The sequence below is a fragment of the Dermacentor variabilis genome, unplaced genomic scaffold (assembly GCF_050947875.1).
Source record: "Dermacentor variabilis isolate Ectoservices unplaced genomic scaffold, ASM5094787v1 scaffold_17, whole genome shotgun sequence".
Taxonomy (NCBI): Eukaryota; Metazoa; Arthropoda; class Arachnida; order Ixodida; family Ixodidae; genus Dermacentor; species Dermacentor variabilis.
In genome coordinates, this window is record NW_027460335.1 from 8,953,383 (window position 1) to 8,980,880 (window position 27,498).

The 27,498-nt window shown below is 43.4% G+C and overlaps 1 protein-coding gene across 2 annotated transcripts in view; it reads left to right on the forward strand.

Moving 5' to 3' along the window:
• The first annotated feature begins 785 nt into the window (after window positions 1-785).
• The window catches only part of LOC142568150 (RNA polymerase II subunit A C-terminal domain phosphatase-like), a 91,299-nt gene continuing 64,586 nt past the window's right edge, over window positions 786-27,498 (forward strand). The window contains exons 1-6 of one of the 2 annotated variants that reach the window (XM_075678227.1): window positions 786-1,059; window positions 1,586-1,669; window positions 1,918-2,002; window positions 7,696-7,821; window positions 20,853-21,097; window positions 25,318-25,489. In XM_075678227.1, coding sequence (XP_075534342.1) covers window positions 824-1,059; window positions 1,586-1,669; window positions 1,918-2,002; window positions 7,696-7,821; window positions 20,853-21,097; window positions 25,318-25,489 — 948 coding nt within the window. In that variant the 5' untranslated portion in view covers window positions 786-823. The remainder of the gene's footprint in view (window positions 1,060-1,585; window positions 1,670-1,917; window positions 2,003-7,695; window positions 7,822-20,852; window positions 21,098-25,317; window positions 25,490-27,498) is intronic. The other variant, XM_075678228.1, reaches the window with a different exon arrangement.

The following is a 27,498-nucleotide window of genomic DNA, read 5'->3' on the forward strand; positions in this document are numbered from 1 at the left end:
AACGCAGAGGAATGTACTGTGGCAATATCTTCGAAAGAGAACCCTCTAACCCTACCCCTGGCAATGGCCGTGAATAGATATTAATAAACTTTTTCCTACGAGGACGGCATAGGTATAGGCACAACATTTGCTTTTAAAAGGAAGTGTTCCGCATACAAGGAAACACCTGGGTAGAGTGACCTCTGTAGACGAACAACACGGCATGCACACGGGATGCGCTGGCAGCGTGACTGATAAAAACTACAAAAAAGGAGAACCACTGCGACACACAGGCTTATGTGCGTCTGTGTCTTCTTTCCTGTCCCTGCCTTTCGCACCACCCCCACCCGATCATACACAACCGGCTCAACCGAATCACTACAATTACGTTGGTCGTTAGTTTTGAATTTCCCGCTTATAATGCTGCACGAGTTTGTACGCTCTGACACCTTCCTATGATAACGCTTGAACTGTTACGCGGCTTATAAAGCGCCCCTGAGGAAAGGAGCTGTGCTGTAGTATAGTATCTAATAAAGTTACTCAAACCCCCCTTGGCAGCACACAGTGGATCAATCAACGATCGTTGGTGCGTTGGTTGGTGATCGCTGACAAAAATGTCATAGTGGTCATAGTAACGACGACGGCCTCGCACTGAGCAAAAGTAAAAATTAACTGAAAAAACTTTAAATGAGCCTATTTTTCAAAAAGAAAACAAAAAACTCACTTATTAAAAGTTAAAAAAATATATCAACATAACATTTCGAACATTATTATTGTGCTGCGGAGCTACCTTTATTGTAATGGCTGCCTCCCTTCGGGAGTCCTGTTTATTGATCTCCGGCACATGGAAAACGTAAACAGTTCTGCCTCCGTGCTTCGGCATACGGGCCGTACGCCGATCAAGATCGCCAAATGGAAGATCCAAGCGGGCAGCCGGATTTCGCACGGCACTGGTATCTTGTTGTACGAGAAATCCGGCGAAAGTTCCGACGCAGACGCGCAGTTGTACAAGCTCAAATCCGAATGTGATGGCACCGTCGACACATTGGTGGCCCAAGAAGGAGACGTCCTAAAACCAGGGTACGAACGATTGCGGTTTTGTTCGTTCAGCTAGTTCTATTTGCACCTGGCTGCTTTTCGCGAGTAACGTTCGATTCTTTCTTTCGCGGGGTTTGCCGAACTGAACGACACCGTTTCAAATTATGCGATGCGCGCGCGCGCGCGCGCTTTCGTTTGAACAGCGTAGTCGCATTGCCGAGTTCGCCGCATTAGCTGCGAAAAGAATGCAGTGCTTACGATTATCGGAGCAACGGAGTTTTGTGCTCGCACTTAGCCTTGCTACACCGACATGCGCGTGCCTTCGGCGTTTTTCTGTTTGCAGCGCATTCGTAGCGGGCAGTTACTCGAGCGACAGATTAAATTTGCACTCGTGTTGTTCCGTTTGACTCCTACTCATTGCCTGTGTGTGGCTTATTTGCCGATCGCGTCCTATTCCTTCATCCTTGTGCGTATGCGGATAAATAGAAATAACGCGGGTACGCTGCGTTGAGCGCGCCTCGAAAGCGCAGTTGTCGAGTGGATATTGATTAGCTGTATCGTGTTGCAGGGATGTGTTGTTGAAGCTGGCCCTGTGTACGCATCCCGTCGTCATGAAGGACCTCTGTGCCGAATGCGGGGCCGACCTGAGAGAGTAAGTGCGTCGTCTTGTGTTCGCCAGCTGCGATGAACGTTCTGATGAATATGAACAAGTGCTCATTCGAATACGCGGACCGTGGTAGAAGAAAGTGAAACTGGAAGAAAGTGACGCTCGATCAACATGGCAAATTGCGGTGCTTGTATTCGAATTCGCCATTGTTGATTTTCTTTACTGCAGTGCGAATTAGTTAACTCGAGAACAAGCAACGTTACGTTATAGCGATCGTTGTTTTTTGCGTTCAGGCTGGGGGAAGCAGTGCCGACCGCGGCCGACGTGGCCTCCGTCAGTATGATTCACAATGTACCTGAACTTCGTGTCACTCAGGAGGTGAGTATGATGCCATCCTTCCTATTGACCGGGGTCTGATCATAAACTAGCGATGCTACACACAGTTCTTCTGAGCGAAGCATGCAAGCATAGCCCTGATACACATGCAGGAGGAAGTAATAAAACCAGTTATAATTGAAGAGAAAGACACAAGTGAAGGTGAAGGCACCAAAAGATGTAGGTACTCATATGACATGCAGAGGCACCGACCTTCTTTTGTGCTGGAGAGGATAAACAAAAGTGGTGCAACTTGAAAGCTGCAACACCTTTTAACATTAGTCCATTTACTACCATGTACTTTTGCAAAAGCTACCTAAATACAGCGATCGTTTTTATTAATACTAACAAATATATATACATAAAGAAAAGGTCCAAAATATATTGCTGAAAGTGTTTCTTTCAGGAGAATGCTTGTAAAAAGATATGTTGAAATACTATACGCAATGTTGGCTTACACGCAGTACTATAGGCACCCTGCAATGGGGGGCCAGTGCTATGACCTTCTTGTTTGTTGCACCAACATCACCGGCTTCTCGGAAACCAATAAAAATTAGGTGCCACTCAAAATGCACTTTGTTGCTCTCAGACTTGCCAATATTTGCAATCTTTAAAGCAGTGAAACACTACACTGAGGCGTCGTGCGCGGGCTGAGAGTATGCCAGGACAGTCGAGGTTGACTTACAAGCTGTTGAGAGAGATTCTCAATTGTGACAAAGTTCAGGCCTCATACCACTGAGCTTGCTATCAGTTGACAGAAATAGATCATATTAGAAAATATTTGCGTTTGTATGCATCTCCTTTTTTATTCGTATATGAGAATGTCTGTCTCGATTCGCAATTTCTTTCAAAGACATTTTATTTGCTGTGCATCTTACTAACCCCTCCCTTCTATTCTCTTTTTGAATAACATGAACACTACTCCTTAGTATTCAAATTGGATTAAGTCATTTTCTTTCTTCAATTTTTTTCATATGCCTACTAGAGAGTGACAGCATCGGGCGATATGGTTACAGCTCATCTTGACATAAAACATAGTTCTGCATCACTCAGGGAAATTTGCAAAGGCACTCAGGCAAAACCTGGAAAACTCTGGGAATTTGGAAATGTCGACTTTGTAGACACCCTGTAGGCGAGTGGGATAGCAGTCCTAAGCTGGCATTAGTGAGAAGTGGTAAGATATGCTTGTATATGCTATGTATTGAGGCAGAGCTGGCGCCCATTTATGGCACAAGTAGTTGATGGCTTTTTGTATCTCACAAGGAGGCCACAGAACTCGGGCTACTCACTCACAAACTCGCACGTACAAAAGCACTGATGTGTGCTGCCATGCACTAGGTGATGCCACGGCTCACCTAGGTTCTGTTGTTCTACTTGTTGCTACGAAGGCAGTACCACTTGTTTGCGTAAACCTTTTGAGGTCGTAATATGCATAGAATAAAGCGTAAAATGCCTATATAATGCAAAGACTGGAATGTTAAGCTGTACTTGTAGTCCTCTTAATAACAGCTAACTTTCGTACAATAGTCTATGATTACATGGTCAGCAACCATATCTATACAAAGGTTTCACCGCAGCGTGGTGAAACATGCCGTTTTTCTTACCTTCTATGCTTATTGAAAATTATTTATTTATTTATATATTTATTTATTTATTATTATACCTGAAATACACCAGTGCAGGGGTGTTACATAAGGGGTGGGCATTCGTACAGGGTTTGTTCAATGTGCGCTTTGAACAGAGTGGGGCTGGAGTGGTGCACGACATGGGGCGGAAGGTCGTTCCAGTCCTTGGCTGTTTGAACAAAAAATGAGCACAGATGTGCAGTTGTGCGGGCATGCGCAGGATAAACAGTGTTTTGTTGGTTAGTACGGGAAGATGTGCGATGTGCGGGCATGATAACAGATGCGTCAGACAAAGAATGGAAGGATTTGTGAAAGAGAATTAGTCGAGCGACTTTGTGTCGCAATTCTAGGTTTACAAGATGGGCTTTGTTCTTTAGGTTAGTGACACTGGAGTGACGTGAGTAATCTGAATATATAAACCTAACTGCCCTATTCTGGACAGATTCTAGCGTTTTAGACAGATTAGATTGGTGTGGGTCCCAGGCAACGCAAGCATATTAAAGTTTCGGATGAAGTAGCGTTAAATATGCTAAAAGTTTCACAGAAGGAGGAGCGAGTCATAGGTTTCGTCTGAGGTAGCCAATAACTTCATTTGCTTCGTTAGAAATGTTTGTTATGTGGGACGACCAAGTGAGATCTGGTGTTATGGTTATACCTACAGACTCTACTTGAACCTTGGACAGCATGCTCGATTCTATCACTATAAATCGTGGCCTTTTCATTTCCATCAAAATCTTGTGACACATTCTTGGAAATTGTTGGTCTGCTTAAGAAGAGGAAATGGCATAGGACAGGCCTTGTAATGTGTAATGTTGAATTTCACGCCAAAGCCTCGGCACTGGTACAGCGCTCAACCATTCAAACGTTATAATCGGCCCACATTACGGCCACCACTACTTGAACTTCTTGAACTCTACTTTTTATTAACGACATATCAAATGAAACTGATGTAAAAATGCGACTATTCGCTGATGACTGTGTGCTATACCAAGAAATAAAAGACTAATGACCAGGAAAAACTTAACAACGCTCTAAGAAAAAATTGCAAAGTGGTGTAATAAATGGCAGATGGTAATTAATTTCGAAATAACGGTCTCTATGTCCATTACAAGGAAAAAGTGTAAATTAGAATATGTATACTCTTGTAATAACATGAATATCAGTAGTGTGACTGAATATCGGTACTTGGGTGTAGTCATCACTTCTGACTTAAACTGGACTACACATGTTCAAAGCGTAGCTACCAAAGCAATGAACAAGTTATTTTTTCTTAAAAGGGCCCTTCGTCATTCTACATCTGATACAAAACTTGTAGCTTACGTCACCTTTATCCGTTCGGTCTTAGAATACGCTAACATAGCTTGGTTCCTCCACACTAAAAACAATGTTAAAACACTCGAAATGGTTCAAAGGAAAGCTGTGCGCTTTATCTTCAACTGCTATGGATGCGTGCATTCACCCACAGATCTTTTACCCACGGCTGGGCTTCACACGTGGTCCAGCTGTGCTAAATTACACAGTCTAAAGTTTTTGTACTTACTGCTTAATAATGCATTAAAGATGTCTCCCACAGATTTTGTTCGTATAAACACTACAAGACTAACACGTCACAACATGCACTCGCCCTTGAAGAATATTTCTGTCACAATAATACTTTCCGATATTCTTTTTTTCCACAAGTTGTCCGAGATTGGTATCGCTTGCATCCATCAGTCATGGCCCAGCGCACCATAGACAAATTTATTACCCTCGCTGAGAGCTCTGTGCTTGCATTCCTCAAAGCATAACCTTGTTCATAATCTTATATTACAGTGTTCCTCTCAGTGTAATTATTGTATTCAAGTGCCATCATCAGTTTATTTATTATTGTCATGTGTATTGCATGTTTTTGCCTTTATTTTTTTTACCCTTAAATATATTTATGTATATATATATATATATATATATATATATATATATATATATATTAGCACTGAATCTGTATTTGTATGTTTTGCCCTCTCCTGTAAAAATCCCAAGAAGGGATTGACAGTATTCCCAAATAAAAAATAAAAATAAAAAAAAACTGACGATTGCTGGGCAATTGCTGGGAGGACCAAATTCAGTCACAATGCATCACACAAAGGCTCTTGCCTTTGTCGCATGCCACAGCTTGGTGTCTCTGACACCCACCCACCTGTGGCACAAAAAGTGCGCACTGCCATTTGGGCTAATTATCGCACTCGAATCGCTGAGCACTATACATCAATGTGCCATCATAGATTTCAACATAGTTCTGCACCCATCCGTAATTATGACAGAGTGTTTGATCCCGTTACGATGCATAGAACGCAGTGTATCTCTTATTAACATATAAACAATTAACTGGACCTGAGCAGACACTGTCATGATCTGTGACATCACAGTGAGTTGGTGAGGGAACTTCAGGCAGGCAGCGTCACCTGCCTTTTGTGCTCCCGTCTTTTTGGTCTTGTCCAATTATGTCAGTGTCTCCGTGACAGATCTGTGCAGTTTCAGGCAAAACTTCAGTTTGCTTTCTGAAGCAATAGCTTTCTTTGGCTCTCCCCTCCACTTTGCAATTTGTATGGTTACCGTATCTGATCGAAATTAGGTCGAAGAGGGGTATAGGTTGATGCCTGTATATTGAACTCTCGGAGGAATAGAAATATATAATTGAAGTAAAGGTCGACCCATATCTTTTTCTAAGAACGGAAAATTTTGAAGATGAGACACCATAACCTACCATAAGCTCGGCTACTAAATCTGTATTGTTGATGCCACAAGCTGCACCCTCATTATACGCAGTGCCATCGAGTGCAAGCTCGCCAGCTGCAGTTCATAAATGGCAATATGGGCTGTAAGTAAGTAGTTAAAAATTTACATTGTGACGGGTTATTAATTACTTGTCGTTGTGGCTTAGTGGCTATGGTGTTGCACTGCTAAGCATGAGGTCGCGGGATCAAATCCTGGCCGCGACGAAGGTATTTCGATGGGGGCGAAATGCAAAAGCACCCATGGTCCTGTGCATTTTGAGTACGTTAAAGATCCCCTGGTGGTCGAAGTTAATACGGAGTGCTCCACTGCGGTGTGCCTCATAATCAGATTGTGGTTTTAGCACATAAAAGCCTAGAATTAAAGTGTTGTTAATTATTTATTTATGCGTTCTGATTTCTTGTGCAAGCAGTGCCCATCTTTTTCAGCAATCCAGCTCAAGGAATAGGACATTAAGGCCGCCACAGGCGACATTAAAAAAACTTGTTTTACTCCAAGAAAAGCTCACCATAAGCGAGCGTACCTTGCAGAAGTGCCTGTGATGGGTATCAGTGTACCTGTCATTGTGGTTGTGTTTTAAAGGGCTTCTAAACAACCCACAGCTCGAAAATTACATAGTGGCTGATGTGTCCGAGTCTAGAAGGAACACATATAGCTTAAATAATTTCTTTAGAATGATGCAGTGATAGCAAAGTTGCAGCCATTTGTTGAACGTCTACGTGGCCACCACAGTTTGTTTCACCCTCGCTGTTCTCCCCACTAAGCTCTTGCTCCTCCTCGTCGCATACTCTCACCAACATTATGTGACACAGTGAAAGCTGCAGGTCGTTTCAGCAGACCAGAAGAAAGACTCCTCCATTGTCTGCCCCTTATCAGCCTCCACGCGACGCCGACCAAATGGAAGCTTCATGAAAGGTTCAGGGCTGCACGATGGGCGAGCCTCCCTCCATTCTCAGAACACTCAGCTGGCTGTTTTCATGCTGGCTCTGTTGTTCCTCATCAACCAACCAGTCAACAGTTTTTCACCCTGGTGACATCACAATGCGCGAAGGAGTACCAAAAGAGATGCCAAAAAGGCCAGGAGAGGAGCTGCTTTTTGTATTTGTAGCGTCCCCACGTCGCTTATTGCTGCCGCAGTAGCCACGGATGGTCATCAGAGCGTTCTGTACAACATGCACATGTCTATTTGAAATTTGTAAAAAAATGTTAGGGGTTGTTCAGGGGCCCTTTAATGCCGAATTACGTGCTCATACACTTGTGCAAGACCTTTATTCGCTAAAGTGCTTTAAACTTTTTCAGCAAGCTCGCCAGCTGGGCAAAGCCGATGAAGAGCGGCTGCGCAGCTTACGCAAGCTCGTCCTTCTGGTGGATCTCGACCAGACGCTCATCCACACCACAAGCAATTATGTGCCACCAGATGTGAAGGTACCTTGTCCTTTGGCAGTGTGAAAACTTAATTGCATCAAGCTGGGCTTTTATCGTATTGCATTTGGACCTCCTTACAGTCAACTTACATTAACTCGACCCTGACTGGACCTTCGAAGTTGGTCAAATTATCTGCCTTTGTTGAATTAAACAAGAGGCAGAAAAAACACGAAAACACACAGCTGATTGATCTTCTAGTATTTGCCTCGGTGTGGGCTCTCTGACGGAGGGGCTGAGCTAATTCTTCAGTTATTATGCATTGCTTAGCAACTGGTGTTTGTTGAATCCTCGATGACATCAAAAAGCAGTCTTTGTATCATTCGAGAAGACTTCTTAGCTGTTGCTGCTTACTCATGAGAAGACTCGGATTTAGGTCGAAGTCTGCCTCAAGAACTATGGTCGTTGGGGTAGATGTGGCAGAATCCGAGAGGACAAACGCGTTGCTGGTTTCCACAATTTCCTCAATGTACGCGAGCATCGTGCCCTTGTTGATGTGCTTGAACTCCTGCATTACTTTTGCATTCCCTTTGTGCACTTGAGCACTTGCTACGCAATCTTCATGATTGAGCAGTGGACGTTGGTCGCCCTCGATGATGCTTTCTACATCAGTGGGTGTTTCGCTGCCGACGGAAATAACAATGCTGGAACGAGACACGATGCTGACTTGATCTTTGAGCACACTCAAAGCATGGTAACTATGAGAGCTCTCCGGTGGTATCATGTGGTCGTGGGATAGCATTATCGACTTGCACTTCATATTGATAATTTGCACTGTGTTGGCTCAGGAAGCCCGTGCTCAGAATTACATCTCGCAAGCACTGTTGAAGTACAATGAACATCGCAGGGTAGGTGTGGTCATGAACTCAAATCCTTGCTGTGCAGACTCCACTCAGAATTATCAGGTGTCCTCCAGCTGTCCGAATGTGAGGGCTGTCCCATGCAGTCTTGACTTTCTTGAATTGGGCTGCGAATTATCTGCTTCTGACAGAGTAATCGGCTCCTGTGTCCACTAGAGTGGTGACTTTGTGGCCGTTGAGAAGCATGTCGAGGACAGAGGTTCTTTGTCTTGCGTTGCAGTGTTGACGCAGTGTTGGGTCACGGCTGCATTGGGTTGTCTCAGCGATGTTATGTCGGGTCATCAGCTCTTTTTTAAATAGTGTTTTCTTGGCTTCGAGGTTTAATCCGGCCCAGGGCTGGGCCACTGTATAGTCTGCACAGCAGTGGTAGGTAGCGCCCTAGTGACGGCGAACAGGACAGTCGTCGGGGCATTGCAGTGAGGTAGCTGGCGATGTCACATGGTTGTTCACCAAGCTGTGGACGTGGCGTGTTGATGGTGAAGCCTCATAGTACCTTCTCCGGGTGTTGTCATCGGCGGTAGGCGTGGCTTGCTTCTCTGCAGTGATAGCAAAGCAGGTGGTGGTTGGGAGCTTGCCACATGTCTGTCTTCCTCGGGGCATTGTGCAGGCTGACAGGCAGATGGGCTGGTAATAGCAGTTGCTGGCGGTGGAACTGCAACGTTACCGGGCTCTGGCACGGGTGTGGTAAAGGAAGCTGATGACAGGCGACGGCAATGTAGGTCACTGCTTCAGGCTGGGGCTGTGTTGATTCTGGCTGCACTTGACCGTTGTATTTTTTCTCGCATGTCAGCGATTGAGGCCACCCGAGGCTGCAACCTAGGGAACGTCCTGTGTAGCTTCTCGCACACAGTTGCTCAGATGGTCTCACGCAAGTTGGTGCCAACTGCTTGGACCTCCTACGTTGGCGCAGCCATTTGATGATCGGGTTGTCTGGTGCACATTTCCAGCGTCTTGTCGATGGCAGTAACTTCCGAGGGAAATTCTGTGACGGGTCTTCAGTGGGTTGCAAATTAGACCACCGAACAAGTCTTGCTTCACTCCCCGCATTAGGAAACAAACTTTCTTTGCCTCTGACATATTCGGGTTGGCATGGCGGAACAGGCGGGTCTAGCTGCGTTCATTGTTCTTGAAGGACTTCAGTCAGCCCTTTCTCTCCATACAACAGTTGTAAAGGCCTGAAGAAAGCTACTCCGAAACAGGTCCCATGACGTTAACGTTGGCTCTTGATTCTCAAACCATGTCAGAGTCACCCAAAGAGAAATAGACATGGCGCAGCTTGTCCTCACAGTTCCAGTTAATGTTGTGAATATTTTGTAGGTCTGAAGCCAGATTTCTGGGTCATCAGCCGATGACCCATAGAAAGTTGGTGGCTCCCGAGGCTGTTGGCACAGGACAAGTGATGCTAGAGCTGGTCATTGTGCCTACTGACTTGGTATTGGTCGATCTGGTCTGCTCGGATTGAAGTCCACACTCTTAGGGCAGGTTTTATAGCCTGCGGCTGGCTGATGTTCCACAGTGACATTGGTGTTGTCTTCCTGGATGGTGCTTACTTCACGGATCTACAGGGGTGTCCAGAACATAAACAATGAAGCACTTTCACCAGATGCCACATTGTAGTGATGGTGAAGAACGATGTAGTGTCAAAACTGTGAGTTACTCATTTAACTATTTATTGGGCTAACTTGTGCCCAGCAAAACACAAATGCACAATGATACCTGCTAGCAAAGTCGGCGATTGGCGAAAATTTGATGTGCAGGTAAAGTGCGTTGACTTTTACACGTAACTTGTTGAAGCTACCAGCATAAGCGCTGGTGCCTGTGTGCCTTCCAGAAAATACCACACAATTATTTTGTGTCGCGTATACAATCAGATTGCATAAGGTTTGGTGACAATAGAGAACGGACAGAACCATCGATATCATTCGAGAAACTTCCGATGCATCGTGTGCCGAGCCATAACATTTGACATTTGTTAGCCGGTGAAAAGCGGTCACCGGAGAAAGATAAACAAGAACACATGTCAATATTTTAGCAAGAAGGACTCACCTTTCCTTCAATCCAGGCAATAATTGAAAGGTGAAACCAGCAAGCTTTACTTTCACAAAATGGAAATTTATTTACCTTATGTTGTCATCATCACTCTCGGACAGCACTTTCTTTTCTTTTCTTTATTTGTTTCCATTGCTAAAATACAATGACGGGGGCTAAGATAAAAGCTGCAATGAGGCAGCTTGAGGTGCCCTTAGCCCCCGTGTTACATGGTGGCAGTGAGTAGCGCAATCAGCCGTACGCAAAGAACATTACATATAAATAATAATTACAATCATCAATCAATTCAAGAGAATTTTCTATAACGGAACAAACAAAAAAGAAACAAAGAAATGGGATAAGGACAAATAAAAGTAATGCAGATATTACGCACCACCCCATTACATACACTTGGCAATACGTAAATAAAAGTGAAAATCGCGTACACTTGACGATGCATAATTAAAAGTGAAAAGATACGATGGTCGATTAATATTGGAATAATTAAGAGACAGAAAAGGACGAGCAAAAATTATGTCATTACAAACATTTAACAAGACACACATGTGAATACAGGTGAAAAAGAAATTACGCTTGATTCATTATTTAGGAGAAGGTTCTGATAAGTAACGACAGTTCTGACCGTGTTATGTTAATGATGTCAATGCCAGCGTCATGTAATGTATTAAGCAGTCTGGGTAATTTATTTTTCGTCATTTGCAAACCGTAGTTAGTTCTTGAAGGGGGTATAGACCAATATTCTCCGTGACGGGTAATATAGGTAGCTGTATTTCTTTGCAGACAAGCAATTTCATTAAATACGCTGTTTTCAGAGTTTGAGTTTGAGTGCCATATACGAAGGAGAGAGCGGTTGTATAGAGAGTAGATTGTAGGTATGTTGTATTGTTTAAAGAGGTGTTCACTGTGACTGTGATATGGCACATTTGCAATGATACGTACGATCTTTTTCTGTAGTAAGTGTATTTTCCTGAGGTTAGTTTCAGTTGTTGTGCCCCACACAAGGTGCATATAATTAATGTGTGATGCAAATAGTGAGTGGTAAATTAATATTTTTACGGATGTTGGTAGGCGATATCTGCTCTTGTTCAGCATTCCTGTTATACGACTAAGCTTTTGTACTACAGAATCTACTTGTCGATCCCAGTTTAGAGTACTAGAGAAGTATGTACCTAATACTTTAATTTCATTTACTATTTCTATGCTCCCTTTGTTCATCTCTAAAGTGTGGCTTTGTGGAATCTTTGTGCCTTTCGCATGAAAGATTACGGCTTTTGTCTTATTTGAATTTAATTTTAGATAATTTTCTATAGACCATGAGGATATGTTATGGAGAAACTCGTTTGCGCTGTTTATTAAACTAGTATAAGATGCCGATGAAATAAACACACTAGTGTCGTCTGCATATATGATAAATTTTGCCTTGGGATAGATCAGAACGATATCGTTTATATATAAGTTAAAAAGTAGCGGTCCAAGAATGCTTCTTTGTGGGACTCCTGTTTTTATTTCTCCAGAAAACGATTTAATGTATTTATGTGCACATATTGCTGTCTTTTTTCTAAATATGACTTAATTAACTGCAGTGGGAGGCCCCTGATACCATACGTATCAAGCTTTGTTAATAATAGGTTATGGTTAATATAATCGAATGCCTGAGTAAAGTCTATAAATATACCTATTGTCAGTTGCTTCCTTTCAAAATTTTGCAGTATATGGTCTTTCTGGTGTAGTAGTGCTAACTGTGTTGATTTGTTTTTTTGAAAGCCGTACTGAGCTTTCGTGACAACGCGATATTTTTCACAAAAGGATGTTAACTGGATCAATATTATTTTTTCAAGTCCCTTAGAAAAGTGCGGTAAAATTGATATGGGGCGATAATTTTGAATATTGAGCCTGTCAGCCTTCTTATGTATTGGAATGACTTTAGCTACCTTCATTTTTGATGGGAAGATGCCTTCAGCAATAGAGGTATTATGGATATGAACTAGAATGGGGGCTATATCGTGTATGACGTATTTTATGGGTTTTATCTGCAGGTCGTCTGAATCACAACTTTTAGAGTTTTTTATTGCCATAAATACAGAGCAGACCTCGCCAACATTAGTTGGATGGAAAAAGACTGTGTTTGAGTTTCCGGGTAGGGAGAGAGTGGCTTTCGGGCGCGTATGCGCTTGTGTTTCTCTGTTCAGGAAATATTCGTTAAAGGCATTCACCATGTCTGTTTCGGACAGTAAACGACCTTCTAGGCTAATTTTTTCAATAGGTTCTGTGCGTTGTTTCCGCTCCAATATATTATCAAGGTTCCTCCACAGTTTTTCTGAGTTTCCATCACACAATAAAAAGGACTGTAGATAATAGTTATCTATGGTTTTCCTTATTTCCTTGTTTAGACTGTTCCTGTAAACTTTAAATTCTTTAAGATCAGCAATTTCACGAGTTTTAATGAATCTGGCGTACAACTTATCACATTTTTTTATTTTCTTTAGTAGCTCTCTTGTTATCCATGGTTTACGGCACGACTTGGGCTTATATTGTTTAACGGTGAAGTGTTTCTTATAGACAACTAAGAATTTTTCAATGAAGATATTGTAGGCTCTTTCAGCATTATGTTCCTCAAGTACGTCCTCCCAACTTACTCGTTGTAATTCTGTTTGAAACGCTGCCATTGTACGCTCATTGACGTTCTGAAATATCCTAGTTATATTTTTGTTTACCTTTTTTAACTGGCGTTCGATAAAAATGCGTATTGGATTATGATCACCAATTGGGCAGCTTAAAACAGCGTTTTTCACATATGAAGGCTCATAATTTATAATAAATAGATCTAACGTGGTCTCCGAGGACATTGTGATTCTAGTACTCGATTCTATAACATTTATACAACCGTTCGACAAGATTATATTTAATAAGTCATGCTGTCTAGCACTACATGCACTCATGTCAATGTTATAATCACCGCCAAGGACCACTTTTTGCTTGTTTTCGCATGCATACGCCAACAGATTATCTACAAAAGTGAGGAACTCCTGCACGATACCCTCTGGTGGACGATAGCACACACCAAATATAACACCATCAGCTTGAATGCACAATGACTCGAAGTTATGCGTTATTGTTGTAAAGTCTTCCAATATGTCACAGGGTATGGAATTTTTCACCAGCAGAGAGACACCACCGCCACGTCGAGTTGTTCTGTTCAAGCAAAATGTTTTCTTTTGCGGTAGTCGAAGAATATTAACATCATTTGAGTACCAGGTTTCACATAACATAATGACATCACAGAGGTCATTTATGTCATCGAAAAAGGTTTCTAGTTCACCAAGTTTGTTACAAGCAGATTGTACATTCATATGTAAACAGCTCACGTCTTTAACTGCAACACAGGAAGAAAACCATTTTTGTTTATCGATAAGATCGAGCTGCTCCATTGGATTGAGATCAGTAACACCAAAGTAACACCAAAGATGAAGACTCAGACATGTCATCCTTCGTACGGTCCACAGCACGTTCGACAGTGTGCATTTATCAAATGACTCTGCAACAATCGCAAACAGGATTGTGACCATGCCTAGACTACCGTATTTACTTGCATAATAGGGACTTATAGCGGTGCTACGGAAAGTATGGTATACGGTACGGTAAGTACGTAATACCGTACCGGTCGAGGACTGTGCATGCATGAACTTTACCGTATGGAGTGACTTTCTGTGCGGCATACTAGACGGTAAGGAGTCGGTAAGGCTCGGCTGGCACCGTGGGTCGCGAGCTGAGCTGCACCAAGCCAAAACAGTGAGAAGCTGATGTCGGCCACAGAGTCCACGTCTCGCGTGCTTTTTTTACCATGATAATACCAAGGCAAGAGGTTACTTTAAATCACCTTCTGCGGAGCGACGAAGTGACAAGTAAACAGTGGCATAAAAAAAAAAATCAGGTAGGTGGCGCCATCTAGTGATGCAGAGTTTACTTAGAGGGGACGCAGAGATTTGATTGCAGTTACTAACTAGATTCTACTTATCTGCTGGTGTAAAGTGTCAGCAGCAGTGCAATTTACAAGAAACAAACCCTTTTTTATGTATTGATCAGATAAGAACACCTATGTAACAAAAGGTTTCACATGTTGCAGGACGAAGTGTCACAAGATGTCGCTACCGGCCTTGTGACTGGCGTCTTAAGTTTGCCGTAGCTGGGCGCTTCTGTAAAAAATAATGCGTGTATGGACAAGCTAAAGCTTTCTAAAAGTATTCGTCAAAATAAATATTTCGCGCTCAGCGCATAATTATTGCATTCTGCAAAGCCCCAATGTTAGCCGCTATCATCATTATCACATTACCGTACGCATCGAGCGACAAACGCAGCTAAAACGTCTTCGGTCATCGCGGTATGTTAGTACGGAACGGTAATACCGTACCGTATACCGCACTTACTGTATCGTAATACGGCACTGCTAAAGCTCTCTATTGATCGCACTTGCATATTGATCGCACTCGCGTAATTATTGCACCCGCGTAATGATCGCACCCCTGAATTTTGTCGTCAAAATTCTATCTTTTTCCTTTCCCGTGTAATGATCGCACCCCGAACTTGTCGCAGCGATATGTCGTGTGCCAAGTCTAGCTAATGAGGATTGCGCTTACCGTCTGTCGAAAACTGCCAAATGCTGCGCAAACGACTCTTGAAGACATACCAAGCGGTCTGCACGCAGCAAACATTCTTAAGCAGATGCCCCATTTCATTCCTTTCATCACTTTCCTCACTTCCATGAAAAAAAAGAAAGCTACATCCAAACATGCCTTGGCTTTATTACTTGTAGGCTTCATAATGGTTTTGGCCAACAACAACAAAAAGGCGCCTTTCGATTCTTCTCGTCTGCACTCGTGGGCATGCAACAAATCGCGAGCGGCAACTATGGTGGCCATGTTTACACAAATAGGTTAGAAGTGTACCCTATTCAAATGCTGATGCTTGTAACACAGCTAAGATATTCGCCCACCCTTAACGGAAACATGCCTTGTTAGGATAGTAGTGAAGACAAATGCCGCAGTTTCCGCAGCACGCCCGACATGTGTTTCGATGTCACTGGCAGCTATGCACGCCCATCTTTGTTTCTGTCCTCTCAAAGTCGACATGGCTACGTTATTGTCGCAAACTTGCTGATATTAATAATATTATTCATTACTGATACGAAAGAAACTCTTCCAATGCGCGTAATGTACTCACGAGATGACCAAAAATCACTTTCAGCGCGTTCAGCTTGCTCCACTGGCCGCCATTCTTGTTTTGGTGTCCTGCTCTGTTACAGTGGTAGCCGCCTGTCTGTTGACTTGTCATCCCGCAGCAGCGGGATGAAAAGTCAACGCGGGTTAAATTTCCCGCAAGAATTTAACCCGCGTAATGATTGCACCCTTGAATTTCAGTAAATTTTTTTTTACAAGAAAGTGCGATCGTTATGCGAGTAAATACGGTAACCACTAGTTTATCCTGCGACATACAATTTTCAGTAACAGCAAGAACCTGTGACGTGACCTGTTGCCGCTAACGTAATGTGTAAAATAACTTATTGTTTGAATGTGCTTCCATAATTAGACTGAAAGCGGCACGGCGTCATTGTTGTACTATGTGAGAAAACTCACTCTCTTGCCATCCATGGCACTGTAGGCTGGCTTTGACAATTGAACGCCGCGAATGCGGTTTTAGTTTTTAAGTTTCCTATCAGACTGCACCGCCTAAGCAATTTTCAAACACTTTCCTGGAAGAAAGGCATGCAATAGAATTAGTTAAATACTGGAATAATTCATTGTGAGCTACTGTTCTCACTTTCAAATCTTTCTGGGGAAAGCTGAACATAGGTGTTTAGGATGGGAGATAACGCATGTTTGAGGCATTCACTGTACGTTAAGTGCTGCCATGATGAACGCTGCGGCTAGTGGCGTCACCAACTGTGATCACCATTAGGGTTGGGTGCATGTGTTACGACCAAGTTCAAATTATCCAGCAAAAGTTAAATTCAAGATGAAAATGATTGAAAGTTCGGTCCCATAGCAGTGTGCGGGCATTACTTGTGCTGGATTCTTTGCGCTCACTTTGAATTCCACTGGATTCACTGTTTTGCTTCAATGTGGATTTAACCATTTGAAACCACACTGGGATGTGAGGCATTTCATGCCTCAAGGCCAACTGCAACAAAATTTAACTTTTGCTAGAAATGTTTAAGTTAAGGTGCAGTGAAGCTGCAAAGCTGGCGATTGTAGTCTTCTTGTGTGTGTGTAAGCAGCCTTTTAACAGCACTTAACCAGACGATGTGTGTACCCTGGTGGTGCCACTGTGACATAAATCTCAGCACATTGTGTCCGAGATTTTCAGCCATTTTCAGCGTGCTGTGGGTGCCGTGTGTTTGGGATAACTTGAATTGCCATCAACCTGGAGAATCAGGGACCACTTAGAGGATGTGGTAGTTCTGAGTGTCTCGACAGTGAGAGGGGTTGTAGCAGCACCCCGCGAAGTCCACAGTGTCTAAGCTACACAGCAGCATGGCCTTAGAGATTCTCGAAGGTCATGCCAAAGAGCGGCTCATTAGGTTATGCGCCACTTCTGGCGAGCAGTGACAGCATCTCTTTTTTCAGTTTCAATACCAAAAGCAGCTATTTTTATTAGCTTTTCGTTACACTTCCGCTCGTATTTCAAACAAGTTTTGCACAGCGGCTCCTCTGTATCTGTATTTTTTTAAACTAGGCTTTCTTGCATGGTCTGAAATTTTGTTGCATCTGGCCTTCAAAGGACTTCCGCAACAAAAAAACTTTGTCATACCTTCCTTGTCCCTACTTTTTTATTGCTCTTGCTTTATTGGGTAGCTGTTGACAAATGGCAATCATTAAATTTACTCCGTGTGATTAAAATATCTCAGTCTTGTGTTTTGATTTGGTTGCTTACTGGATATTGTTTCCTGAACATTGTAGGTTATAGAAACACTCATTATAACTAAGTCACCAATTTTGTTTTAAGTGGTAATGTGTTTTATTTAAACCAAAGGCACTAAATTAGAATCATAATAATGTGAGGTGGGTGGTAGAGGAGCTCTATATAGATTTATACAGTACCAATGGCACCCATGAAGATAATGGAAGAGGGAATAGTCTAGAGAAATTTGATATCCCACAAGTAACGCTGGAAGAAGTAAAGAAAGCCTTGGGGAGCTATGCAAAAGGGGAAGGCAGCTGGGGAGGATCAGGTTACAGCAGATTTCTTGAAGGATGGTGGGCAGATTGTTCTAGAAAGACTGGTCACCCTGTATATGCAATGCCTCATGACCTTGAGCATACCAGAATCTTGGAAGAATGCCAACATAATCCTAATCCATAAGAAAGGGGACGCAAAAGACTTGAAAAATTATAGACCAATCAGCTTACTATCCGTTGTCCACAAAGTATTTACTAAGGTAATCACAAATAGAATCAGTAACACCTTACACTTCTATCAACCAAAGGACCAGGCAGGATTCTGTAAAGGCTACTCAACAATAGACCATATTCACACTATCAATCAGGTGATAGAAAAATGTGCGGACTATAACCAACCCTTATATATGGCTTCTCATTGATTACGAGAAAGTGTTTGATTCAGTCGAAACCTCAGCACTCGTGCAGACATTGCGGAATCAGGGTGTAGACGAGTCGTATGTAAAAATACTGAAAGATATCTATAGCGCCTCCGTAGCCACCGTAGTCCTCCATAAAGAAAGCAACAAAATCCCAATAAAGAAAGGCATAAAGCAGGGAAATACGATCTCTCCAATGCTATTCACAGCATGTTTACAGGAGGTATTCCGAGACCTGGATTGGGAAGAATTGGGGATACGAGTTAATGGAGAATACCTTAGTAACTAGCAATTCGCTGATGATATAGCCTTAATTAGTAACTCAAAGGACCAATTGCAAATGCACACTGACCTTGACAGGCAAAGCAGTAGGGTGGGTCTAAAAATGAATCTGCATAAAACTAAAGTAATGTTTAACAGTCTTGGAAGAGAACAGCAGTTTACGATAGGTAGCGAGGCACTGGAAGTGGTAAGGGAATACATCTACTTAGGGGAGGTAGTGACCGCGGATCCGGATCATGAGACTGAAACAATCAGAAGAATAAGAATGGGCTGGGGTGTGTTTGGCAGGCATTCTCAGATCATGAACAGCAGGTTGCCATTATGCCTAAGTAAAAACGTGTATAACAGCTGTGTCTTACCAGTACTCACCTACGGAGCAGAAACCTGGAGGCTTACGAAAAGGGTTCTGCTTAAATTGAGGACGACTCAACGAGCTATGGAAAGAAGAATGATGGGTGTAATGTTAAGGGGATAAGAAGAGATCAGGTTGAGTGAGGGAACAAACGCAAGTTAATGACATCTTGGTTGAAATCAAGAAAAAGAATTGGGCATGGGCAGGGCATGTAATGAGGAGGGAAGATAACCGCTGGTCATTAAAGGTTACGGACTGGATTCCAAGAGAATGGAAGCACAGCAGGGGGCGGCAGAAAGTTAGGTGGACGGATCAGATTAAGAAGTTTGCAGGGACAACATGGCCACAATTAGCACATGACCGGGGTAGCTGGAGAAGTATGGGAGAGGCCTTTGCCCTGCAGTGGGCATAGCCAGGCTGATGATGATGATTGTAGGGTATGCACCCCAATTGGGTGCACACCTGTAAGATGTATATTGAAGCAAAGCTGTACTGGAGAGTGGTGGTATGACAGTTATGACATTTTTTTAATGCCCACGAACAGCTGCCTGAACACAGTTCCAAGAAAGATGCTACTGCCATGTGGAGGAGTTACACTTGCGGTGCCCTTTTGTCTTGGCAGGTTGGCACTAGGAAGCACTATGGGTCATCGTGTGCTGTAGTGGTCCCATGTGGACCTCTCTATTCACACTGCGTCCTAAGTGCTACTGCACTTTAGTAATCCAATCTAAAAGGCATGCACTGTGGTAGGGATCACAAAGAAATTGTAGCAGAACCCATCTCACGATGCTGTTGACGGCAATGCGTTAGCATTGAATCATTATAGCGACATGACATATTGCCACCTTCAAAAGGAGTTTTGTATGTGGTGAGTACTGCAGCCTGACTCCTCTTTCATGCCTCCCCAAGAACACCCGTTGTCACCTAGAGCTGCTGCCACGAAGCCTGCGCATAGCCTTCGAAATGTACGGCACACCAGTCCATGCAAACGCTGTGAAACGTGTCATACGGCAGCCGGGCACCTCTCTCGTGTTTTTCTTTCTGGACATGCTGTGCCATCTGGTGGCACCGCAGAGAAGCCCGCGTGTGGCCTCCGAGATGAGAGGCGTGGCACGCCAGTGCCTGCGAACACTGAGAATCGTTACCTCGCGTGGCTGCACACTCAGTGGCACATAGTTTACCGTCCTTGAGAACCCCTTGTAGCATGGGCTTGTTTCCACTCACTGTCGGAGAAATTGAAGGGATATTTTACCTTTTTCACATTGTGGAGCCGCACATTCCTAGTGGCACGTACCTTGTTACCTAAGTTGGCGTCAAAGGAGTTCATCGAAGAGCAACGCGCACCCACTGGCACATACCCTCTGACCTGAGTTAGCATCAGAAGGGTTCATTGAACACCAGCACAAACCCAGTGGGACATACCCAGTGATCCAAGTCAGCATCAAAGAGTTTCATTGAACAGCAGTGCTACCCAGTATCGCATCCACAGAGACACATGTCGGCGTGAAAGAGGTTTGTTGAAGAGTGGCGCGTATATAAACATTGCCACATACTACTCAGTGACCCAAGTTTGTCCGACGGTTTGCTTCAAACACTGTTCCCTCATCACAGCAGCCTAATGCACTAACCATGCAACCATGGACTACCCAGTGACCCAGGTAGGTTGTAAAGCGGTCACATACATACATGGTACATACATACGTGTGTAGCCCCCAGAAAGTGTGTGAAGTACCTTAAGAATGCTAATGCATTAAATATTTTTAAATTAAGTGATACTGCAAATGAAGCAGTTTCAGTATAACAAGAAATTACTGGAGGTGGTAGAAGTGACACTATAACGCAGAATTAATTTGGTAATCATAAAAGTGACAAACTTGTGTGATGCTCTGTGGGTGTCCAGGGTGTACACCACTTCCAGTTGTGTGGGCCCCAGTCGCCCTGGTACCACACACGGGTGCGGCCAAGGACCCAGCACTTCCTTGAGCAGGTGTCCCAGCTGTATGAACTGCACATCTGCACTTTCGGGGCAAGGCCTTATGCGCACGCCATTGCTGCCCTGCTGGACCCCGATGGACGCTACTTCTCGCACAGGATCCTCTCGCGGGACGAGTGCTTCAATCCCACATCCAAGACTGGCAATCTAAGGTATGGTGCACTTTGTCTTTATCTCTTTATTTGCAGTTGAACTTTATTAGAACAGAGACCGATCTGGACAGGAAAACACCTTATTTTTGTTATTTGTCATAAGCATATATACATTGCCTGCTGATATCAGCAAGTGAAGTGCTGTACTTCATTATACAGCCAACGTCCAATTTTTCGAACTCCCTGAGCACGATTAAAGCATGCGAAACGGCAGGCAGTCTGTACAAAAAAAGTCATGCGTGCATAAAACTCCATTTTACATGTGTTTCCTGGATGGAAAAGGTTAAGGATGGAGTAGCATAATTATGCAACTTTGCTAATGAATCATTGAGGGGGTCCTAAAAACAGGCGATAACAAGATAATTACACAAATAAGAACAAAGAGATGTCGATCGAGGGTGGTGTCATCAAATGAGCTGGCGCCGTTTTCAATTGGGGTTCTCAAAGCAAGTCAGAATGCTGCCTTACGTTGCTCTAGTGGCTTCACAAATTGATCAGTTCACTCTCGTATGGTGTTCTCATTGCACGCAATAATGTTTGCTACAATTTTGGCTGGGCAGTGTCATCAATGTACACTGATGATGGTGTCATCAGTGCTGCGTCAATTTGCAGCTTGTTGGCAGTGCAGGTACGCTTGCTCTTCGTTTCCATGTCCGAGTTGGCTGAATCCGCTTGACGGACGTCACTGGTCGGATGATTTTTATCATTGGTTAATTCTACACAGAGCTCGAGCTCGTCAGCATCAGCGAATTGTTCAAGTGTTGTCTTGGTGGGAATCGAAACGCCAGCAGCGCACAGCTTGTGTGTCTCAAGGTTCATGAAAGGGGACTGATTGGGCACGTCGTTATTTTCAGATCAGATCGCCGTCTCAGTACAAGCCCATGTGGCAAAAACAGTTGTGAAGTGTGCCTTGTCTTACCACTTCCTTTGTGTCCGAAAGCGTGCTTGCAGCAGACATGAGATCAACATTCTAACTTTTACCGCTGTCCGAGCACAGCGCCATGTGGCACACCATGTGTCACCTGTACAGGAGCTTGAGAGTGACAACCATACTTTGGTCCATCAGCTGAAGCATTACGGTTATGTTCAGTGGCAGGAATTCCATCTGTACATCACAGTTATCTACAAATAGCAGCACTTTCTGATTCTGCATTTCAAACATTCTGGTCAACCTGTAAATGTATTCTTTGAATAACTCTTGTATTCTTTGAATAACTTCTGCATTCTCCAAGCCTTCTTGTTCACTTCGTACAGAACTGGTAGGGTTGTCCCCTTAAAACACCCTGAATTCTTTGACTTCCCTATGACGAGCATAGGAAGCTTCTTGCTGCCCGGCATGGTGCTGCCATTGAAGATGGTCAGCCGTTCTTTTCTGTGTTTGGTACCAGGCAGAGGTCACCAGCAAAGGCAAGCTTTTTTTCTGGAAGCATCCTGTAAAACAACCCGGTTTCGTCACAGTTGATAATGTTCTCAGACACGAGCTGCCGCAAAAGAGACTTTCCGTTGCGATACTGTATGACAGCTGAATTGTTGACAGTGCCGCTTTCACCAAACATCTTAAACCTGAGATCATTTCGGTTCTTTAAACTTCTTAGCCACTTCTCAACATTCATTCGAAGTGCGAGAGCCTTGCACTTTAGTTTCAATATGCAAACCGAGACTAGGACTTGCTTGGCAATCATGACATTTAATCACATGCTCATTCAGAGCTTTTTCGAGCTTAGAGTAGACATCCTGACTTGCATGCTTTCTTTTTGAGCCCTGTTAGATTTCCTGGCTGACTTCTCAGATTTTCAGCTTAGTTTTGCGGAAGTACAATATTGTCTGCCAGGAAATACCGAACTCTTTTCTTACCTTGGCTTCTAACTGGCGCAATAAGTGCAAACACCAACTTTGGTTTAGTTTTTTTTTTTTCTGAAAGAAATTGAGCTTATTACAGGTGTATATACAGTGCTGTGCAAAAGGCAACGCACTAGTTGACACATGGATGAACACGAAATCACACAAATGCAAGCTTGATTTGAAACCTGATTCTACAAAATTTTTCATTTTGCAAAGTGCTTTCACGTTTTTAACACTCGTTAACAACCTCTCAACAATGCAGTGAATACAATGCCTCCGCCGATTTAATGATGTTTTTAAGGGTAATGTAGGCATGCTGAGTTTCTGTTCACATTATGGACTCCATTGACCCGTTAAAGGGCCCCTCACCAGGCCCCATTGCAAAGTTTGGTTATACAATGGAAACTGTAAAATGCCATCTAAGGTGTGTTTTACTGAAATTATTTTTCAAAATAAATCTTTGCTGGAGGAGGTAGAAGAAATTAGCTGTCCTGTTACCATCCTACCAAGAGGCAAGTTCACTGCCAAGGGGCATGTGTAAACGCAGCAGGTAATGAGGCCAAGGAAAGCATAGGGGTAATTAGCTGTGATTGAAATTGACGTGTAAGAAATAATGATGAAGAGGGAATATGAACGGGGGCAAAAGGATAAGTTGAGGCCAGTGTGAGCCACCATAGTTGAGGTCTCGAATGTGGCAGCCTTGATGCTACATATCAGCCATGGGGGTGGAGTGCACGGGAAGGTGTGGCTGGCTTTGCACAATTCGTGCTGCCGGGAAGATATTGTCGACGCACATGGCATGAAATCGCATTATTCATCGCTGACTGCCAAATTTATCAAAATGAATTGTTTTCTCATTCAAATTTGCTTTCTTCGATTGCCCGATAATTCGGAAAATTCTGCAGCCCCTTCCCGTGTAAGAAAAACCAATTGGCGACTCTAGTTATTTGCATAAAAGGTTGAATTTCAACAGAACGAAATTTAGATTGCAGATTTTACCGACTTCGTTATATTGAGGTTTAACTGTACTGCATCGCGGCATAACATGTGTCATGATCAACTACAGCCTTTCCGAACTACAGTTATGGTTTCTGCTACAGGTGCCTACAGACATAAGTACATTAGCGAGAGTATTCGTGCTACTTAAGGCATTAGTAACAATAACGCAGGGTCAGTAAACTAAACTAAGGAAACTAAATGAAGCTTAAGGGTACGTCACTAATTTATTATAGTACCTGCCTAAACTAAGTACACTGAGATTTGCAACGCGAGCAACATATTTAATATATATAAGAAGAAAGCAAGGATCTACTCGCCGGGACTAAGCAAGTCGTCCCGAGTGAAGTGTTTCCTATAAACTAGCGTAGTATCATTGATCACCTTTTTTCAATGTGCAAGATTCTTATCCATGTCAGTCTCCGATACGCACCGTCTGGAAAAAATGAATTCCTACACTGCTGTCTTTCCACCGTGATGACATGCATAACAGTACGCAGCAAAATTCTTTTGACATCTGTCTTTTTTTTTTTTTTTCCTTTATCAGGCATGTGCACAGTCTCATAATGGTGATTTGAGAGCTACGAGGCAATGTTGCAGCGCACGATGGAATGTGTGAACCTGAGGCTGAACCTAAATCGGCTGGTTTTCGGCGCGGTCACTAGGGTGCAAGTATTTTGTTAAAGTCGTAAATTGTAGCCATTCCCTCTGCCTGCCTCGCATTATCATTTCGGTCGGTCCTGTTGATCTGAACAAACCTTGGGCTGACAGAGGTGGTTCTGGCCGACGTCGGGAAGTGCATGCGGTAGTAGGCCAGAAGTGCTCGCAGAAGTGAAATCCGCCACCGCATCAGCCGGATCGGTTCTTACTCGGTGCGCTCGGCTCTCCTTTTGGGCCGACGAAGTGAGCAGCTCGTTTGCGCGGCATTGAGCGTGCAACGTGCAGGATGTGCTACGTGGCGCTGCGCGGGTCTCTACATCGAATATACCGAATATTTGAAAAGTCAAGTAGCAAATGTTTGATTCGCAACTGGAATTATTTGAACTAGCACTATTTGATTCGGCGATATTCGAGTGTTCCCACACCTTTGTCTTTTGCATACTGATCTTCAACCTTGCACCTTGTCTATTATGCATCATTACATTTTCCTCAACAATTGGCGTAGTTGACTATCGGCACCATACATACAATGTGATTACACCGGCCTGTGTTGCTGTTTAATTGTTAGCAACGTTCACTAAGTTTTCGAGACAGGAAGCACTTCTCGTACAAGAGTGATAATGTGATAACAATGATAATTCTGTCAAAGCACTCAGAAGCAGAAAGTAAAATGACGCGCTCTTGGCATTTCTGGATGCATTTCCTATTTTTTTTTCTTTCAGAGCGCTGTTTCCTTGTGGAGACTCCATGGTGTGCATCATAGATGACCGCGAGGATGTGTGGAACTTTGCGCCCAACCTGGTGCCGGTGAAGCCGTACCTGTTCTTCGACAAGACGGGCGACATAAATGCCCCGCCATGCGCCCAGCCTGAGTCGACTTACTTCCCTACAGCGGTAAGGACAGTTTATGCACCGAGTGTTTCTACGAAAGCATGAAGCAATATTTGAAAATAGCCATTTTGAAACGAAAGGATGGTTCCGTCAGATACACGCCGTAAGTGGTGACAAGTGGCACAAAGTAATTAGTTGCTAGTCAATAAAAACTCTAATCAACTTCAAAATGTTGTAATTATCATTAATTGATTTGTTATGTATTGAATTAAGTAACTTTTACACATTGTAAGCAAGCGCTCCTACGAGCCACATGAACTTCCGGTTCTGGAAAAACGTGATTACGCACCGAATCGGGGCACAATGAAGTTTGGCTATCTGAGTGCAAAAACCAAAACTGGCAGGCTGCAGCACACATGTTGCTGCGCCCCCTGAGGCGACATTTTGCTTACGTCGCTCAGCAGTGGGCAGCCAACGTGTTGCGGCTCCCTGCTCCTCACTGGCATGCTGTGATCGCTTGGTTGGCCTTGGTCGAAGGCCAAAGCCAACCAAGGTGCTAAATGAGTTAATCTTTAGTATGCACTAGGAAAAAACAAGAGCAGCTCGTTGTATCATTTACAGCCGACTTCCTTTAATTTTATTGTGGTGGAACCGACGAAACTGGTCGAATGATCCGGCAGGTCGAATTAAAAAAAGCAGAAAAATCGGCGAAGCACGTCTTTAATTCACTTGGCAGTATTTGCCTCTAAAGTTAGCCTTGCCGCTTTGCAGGCGTGTTATGCGGTGAAGCATACTAAACTTGCAAAGGTGCTACTGTTGCGGGACATAGCATGTGTTCCATAATTTATGCATGTACAGGCACAGTTCCGGTCACTGTATGAACACTGAGAGAGCTACTAAGTTTGCTGGCAGGCCTGCAGAGTTTTAAATAGACTCCTCTCTTTTGTTGACTTTAAACGTTTCCTTGACTTTCGGAGTTTTATAATCTTACTGCCTTCCTTTTCGCCAGCTTTCCCAAAGCAGAGATAGTTTTTCTCCACTTCATGGTGCACGGTGCATACGCAAGCGTATAATGAAAGAATGCATACTAGGCCCCGTTAATGGTCTTATATATGAGACACGCATGGCGGGTGAATCGAGGGCTCATGTTGTCACAGCAACTTCAGAAACAGCTCTGAATGAATGCCCGTATGCTTATTAAGTGCCTAGGTGCTCGTACTGTGACCAGAGATGGTGCATCCATGCCTGTATAATTGAAGAACTTAGATTTAGGTGCATGTTAAAGACCTCCATAAACTCATGCTACAGGCTTGGAGTGGCGTGTGACACCGGCAAAAAAAAAAAGTGTTGAGAACTAATGTACAGCCGAGGCTGTACTAGTCCAGGTGCAACCAAATAGGAAGGCCCACTAATCCCCAGGTGGTCCAAATTTCTGGAGTCCCCCACTACAGCGTGCATCATAACCATATCGTGGCTTTGGCATGTAAAACCCCATAATTCAGTTTTTCCTTTTTTTTAATTTTTGGCATGCTTTGCTGCATATCACGGCTGTGTTTGTCGAAGCTGATGAGTGGAGTTCAAAGGGGAAAGCCAATTTTAAAATCAACATAACAGAAGTATGAACCCATAGAAATATATGGGTGCCTGCCGGGACCTTAGGTCAGGATCGAATTAACCGGAGTCGAATTAATAGAAGTCTACTGTATAGGACATTCTTGCTTCATAAAATGAGATCCAAAATATGTTGGTTTCTGTGGCAAATCTAGTAGTACAGGTCTTGATCACAAATGTCGTCAAAAGAATTTTTTTAAACATGAGTGTTCTCATTTGCGTGACTTACTTTGAGGGACTAACTTTGTGACCACAAAGGTAGCCAATAGACAAAGGTAGCCAAGGTGCAATAGGTATATTGTTTCAGGTGTATAGATGTATATTTCATTTCTTGAATGCACTTGCATATACAGTGGGACCTCATTGGTATGCCCCATTTAGTACAATTTCCTGGCACCAACTTTTGAGATTGAAAACTAAAGAATTGGCTCTATACAGTTGTGCATATTTTTTACCGGCTA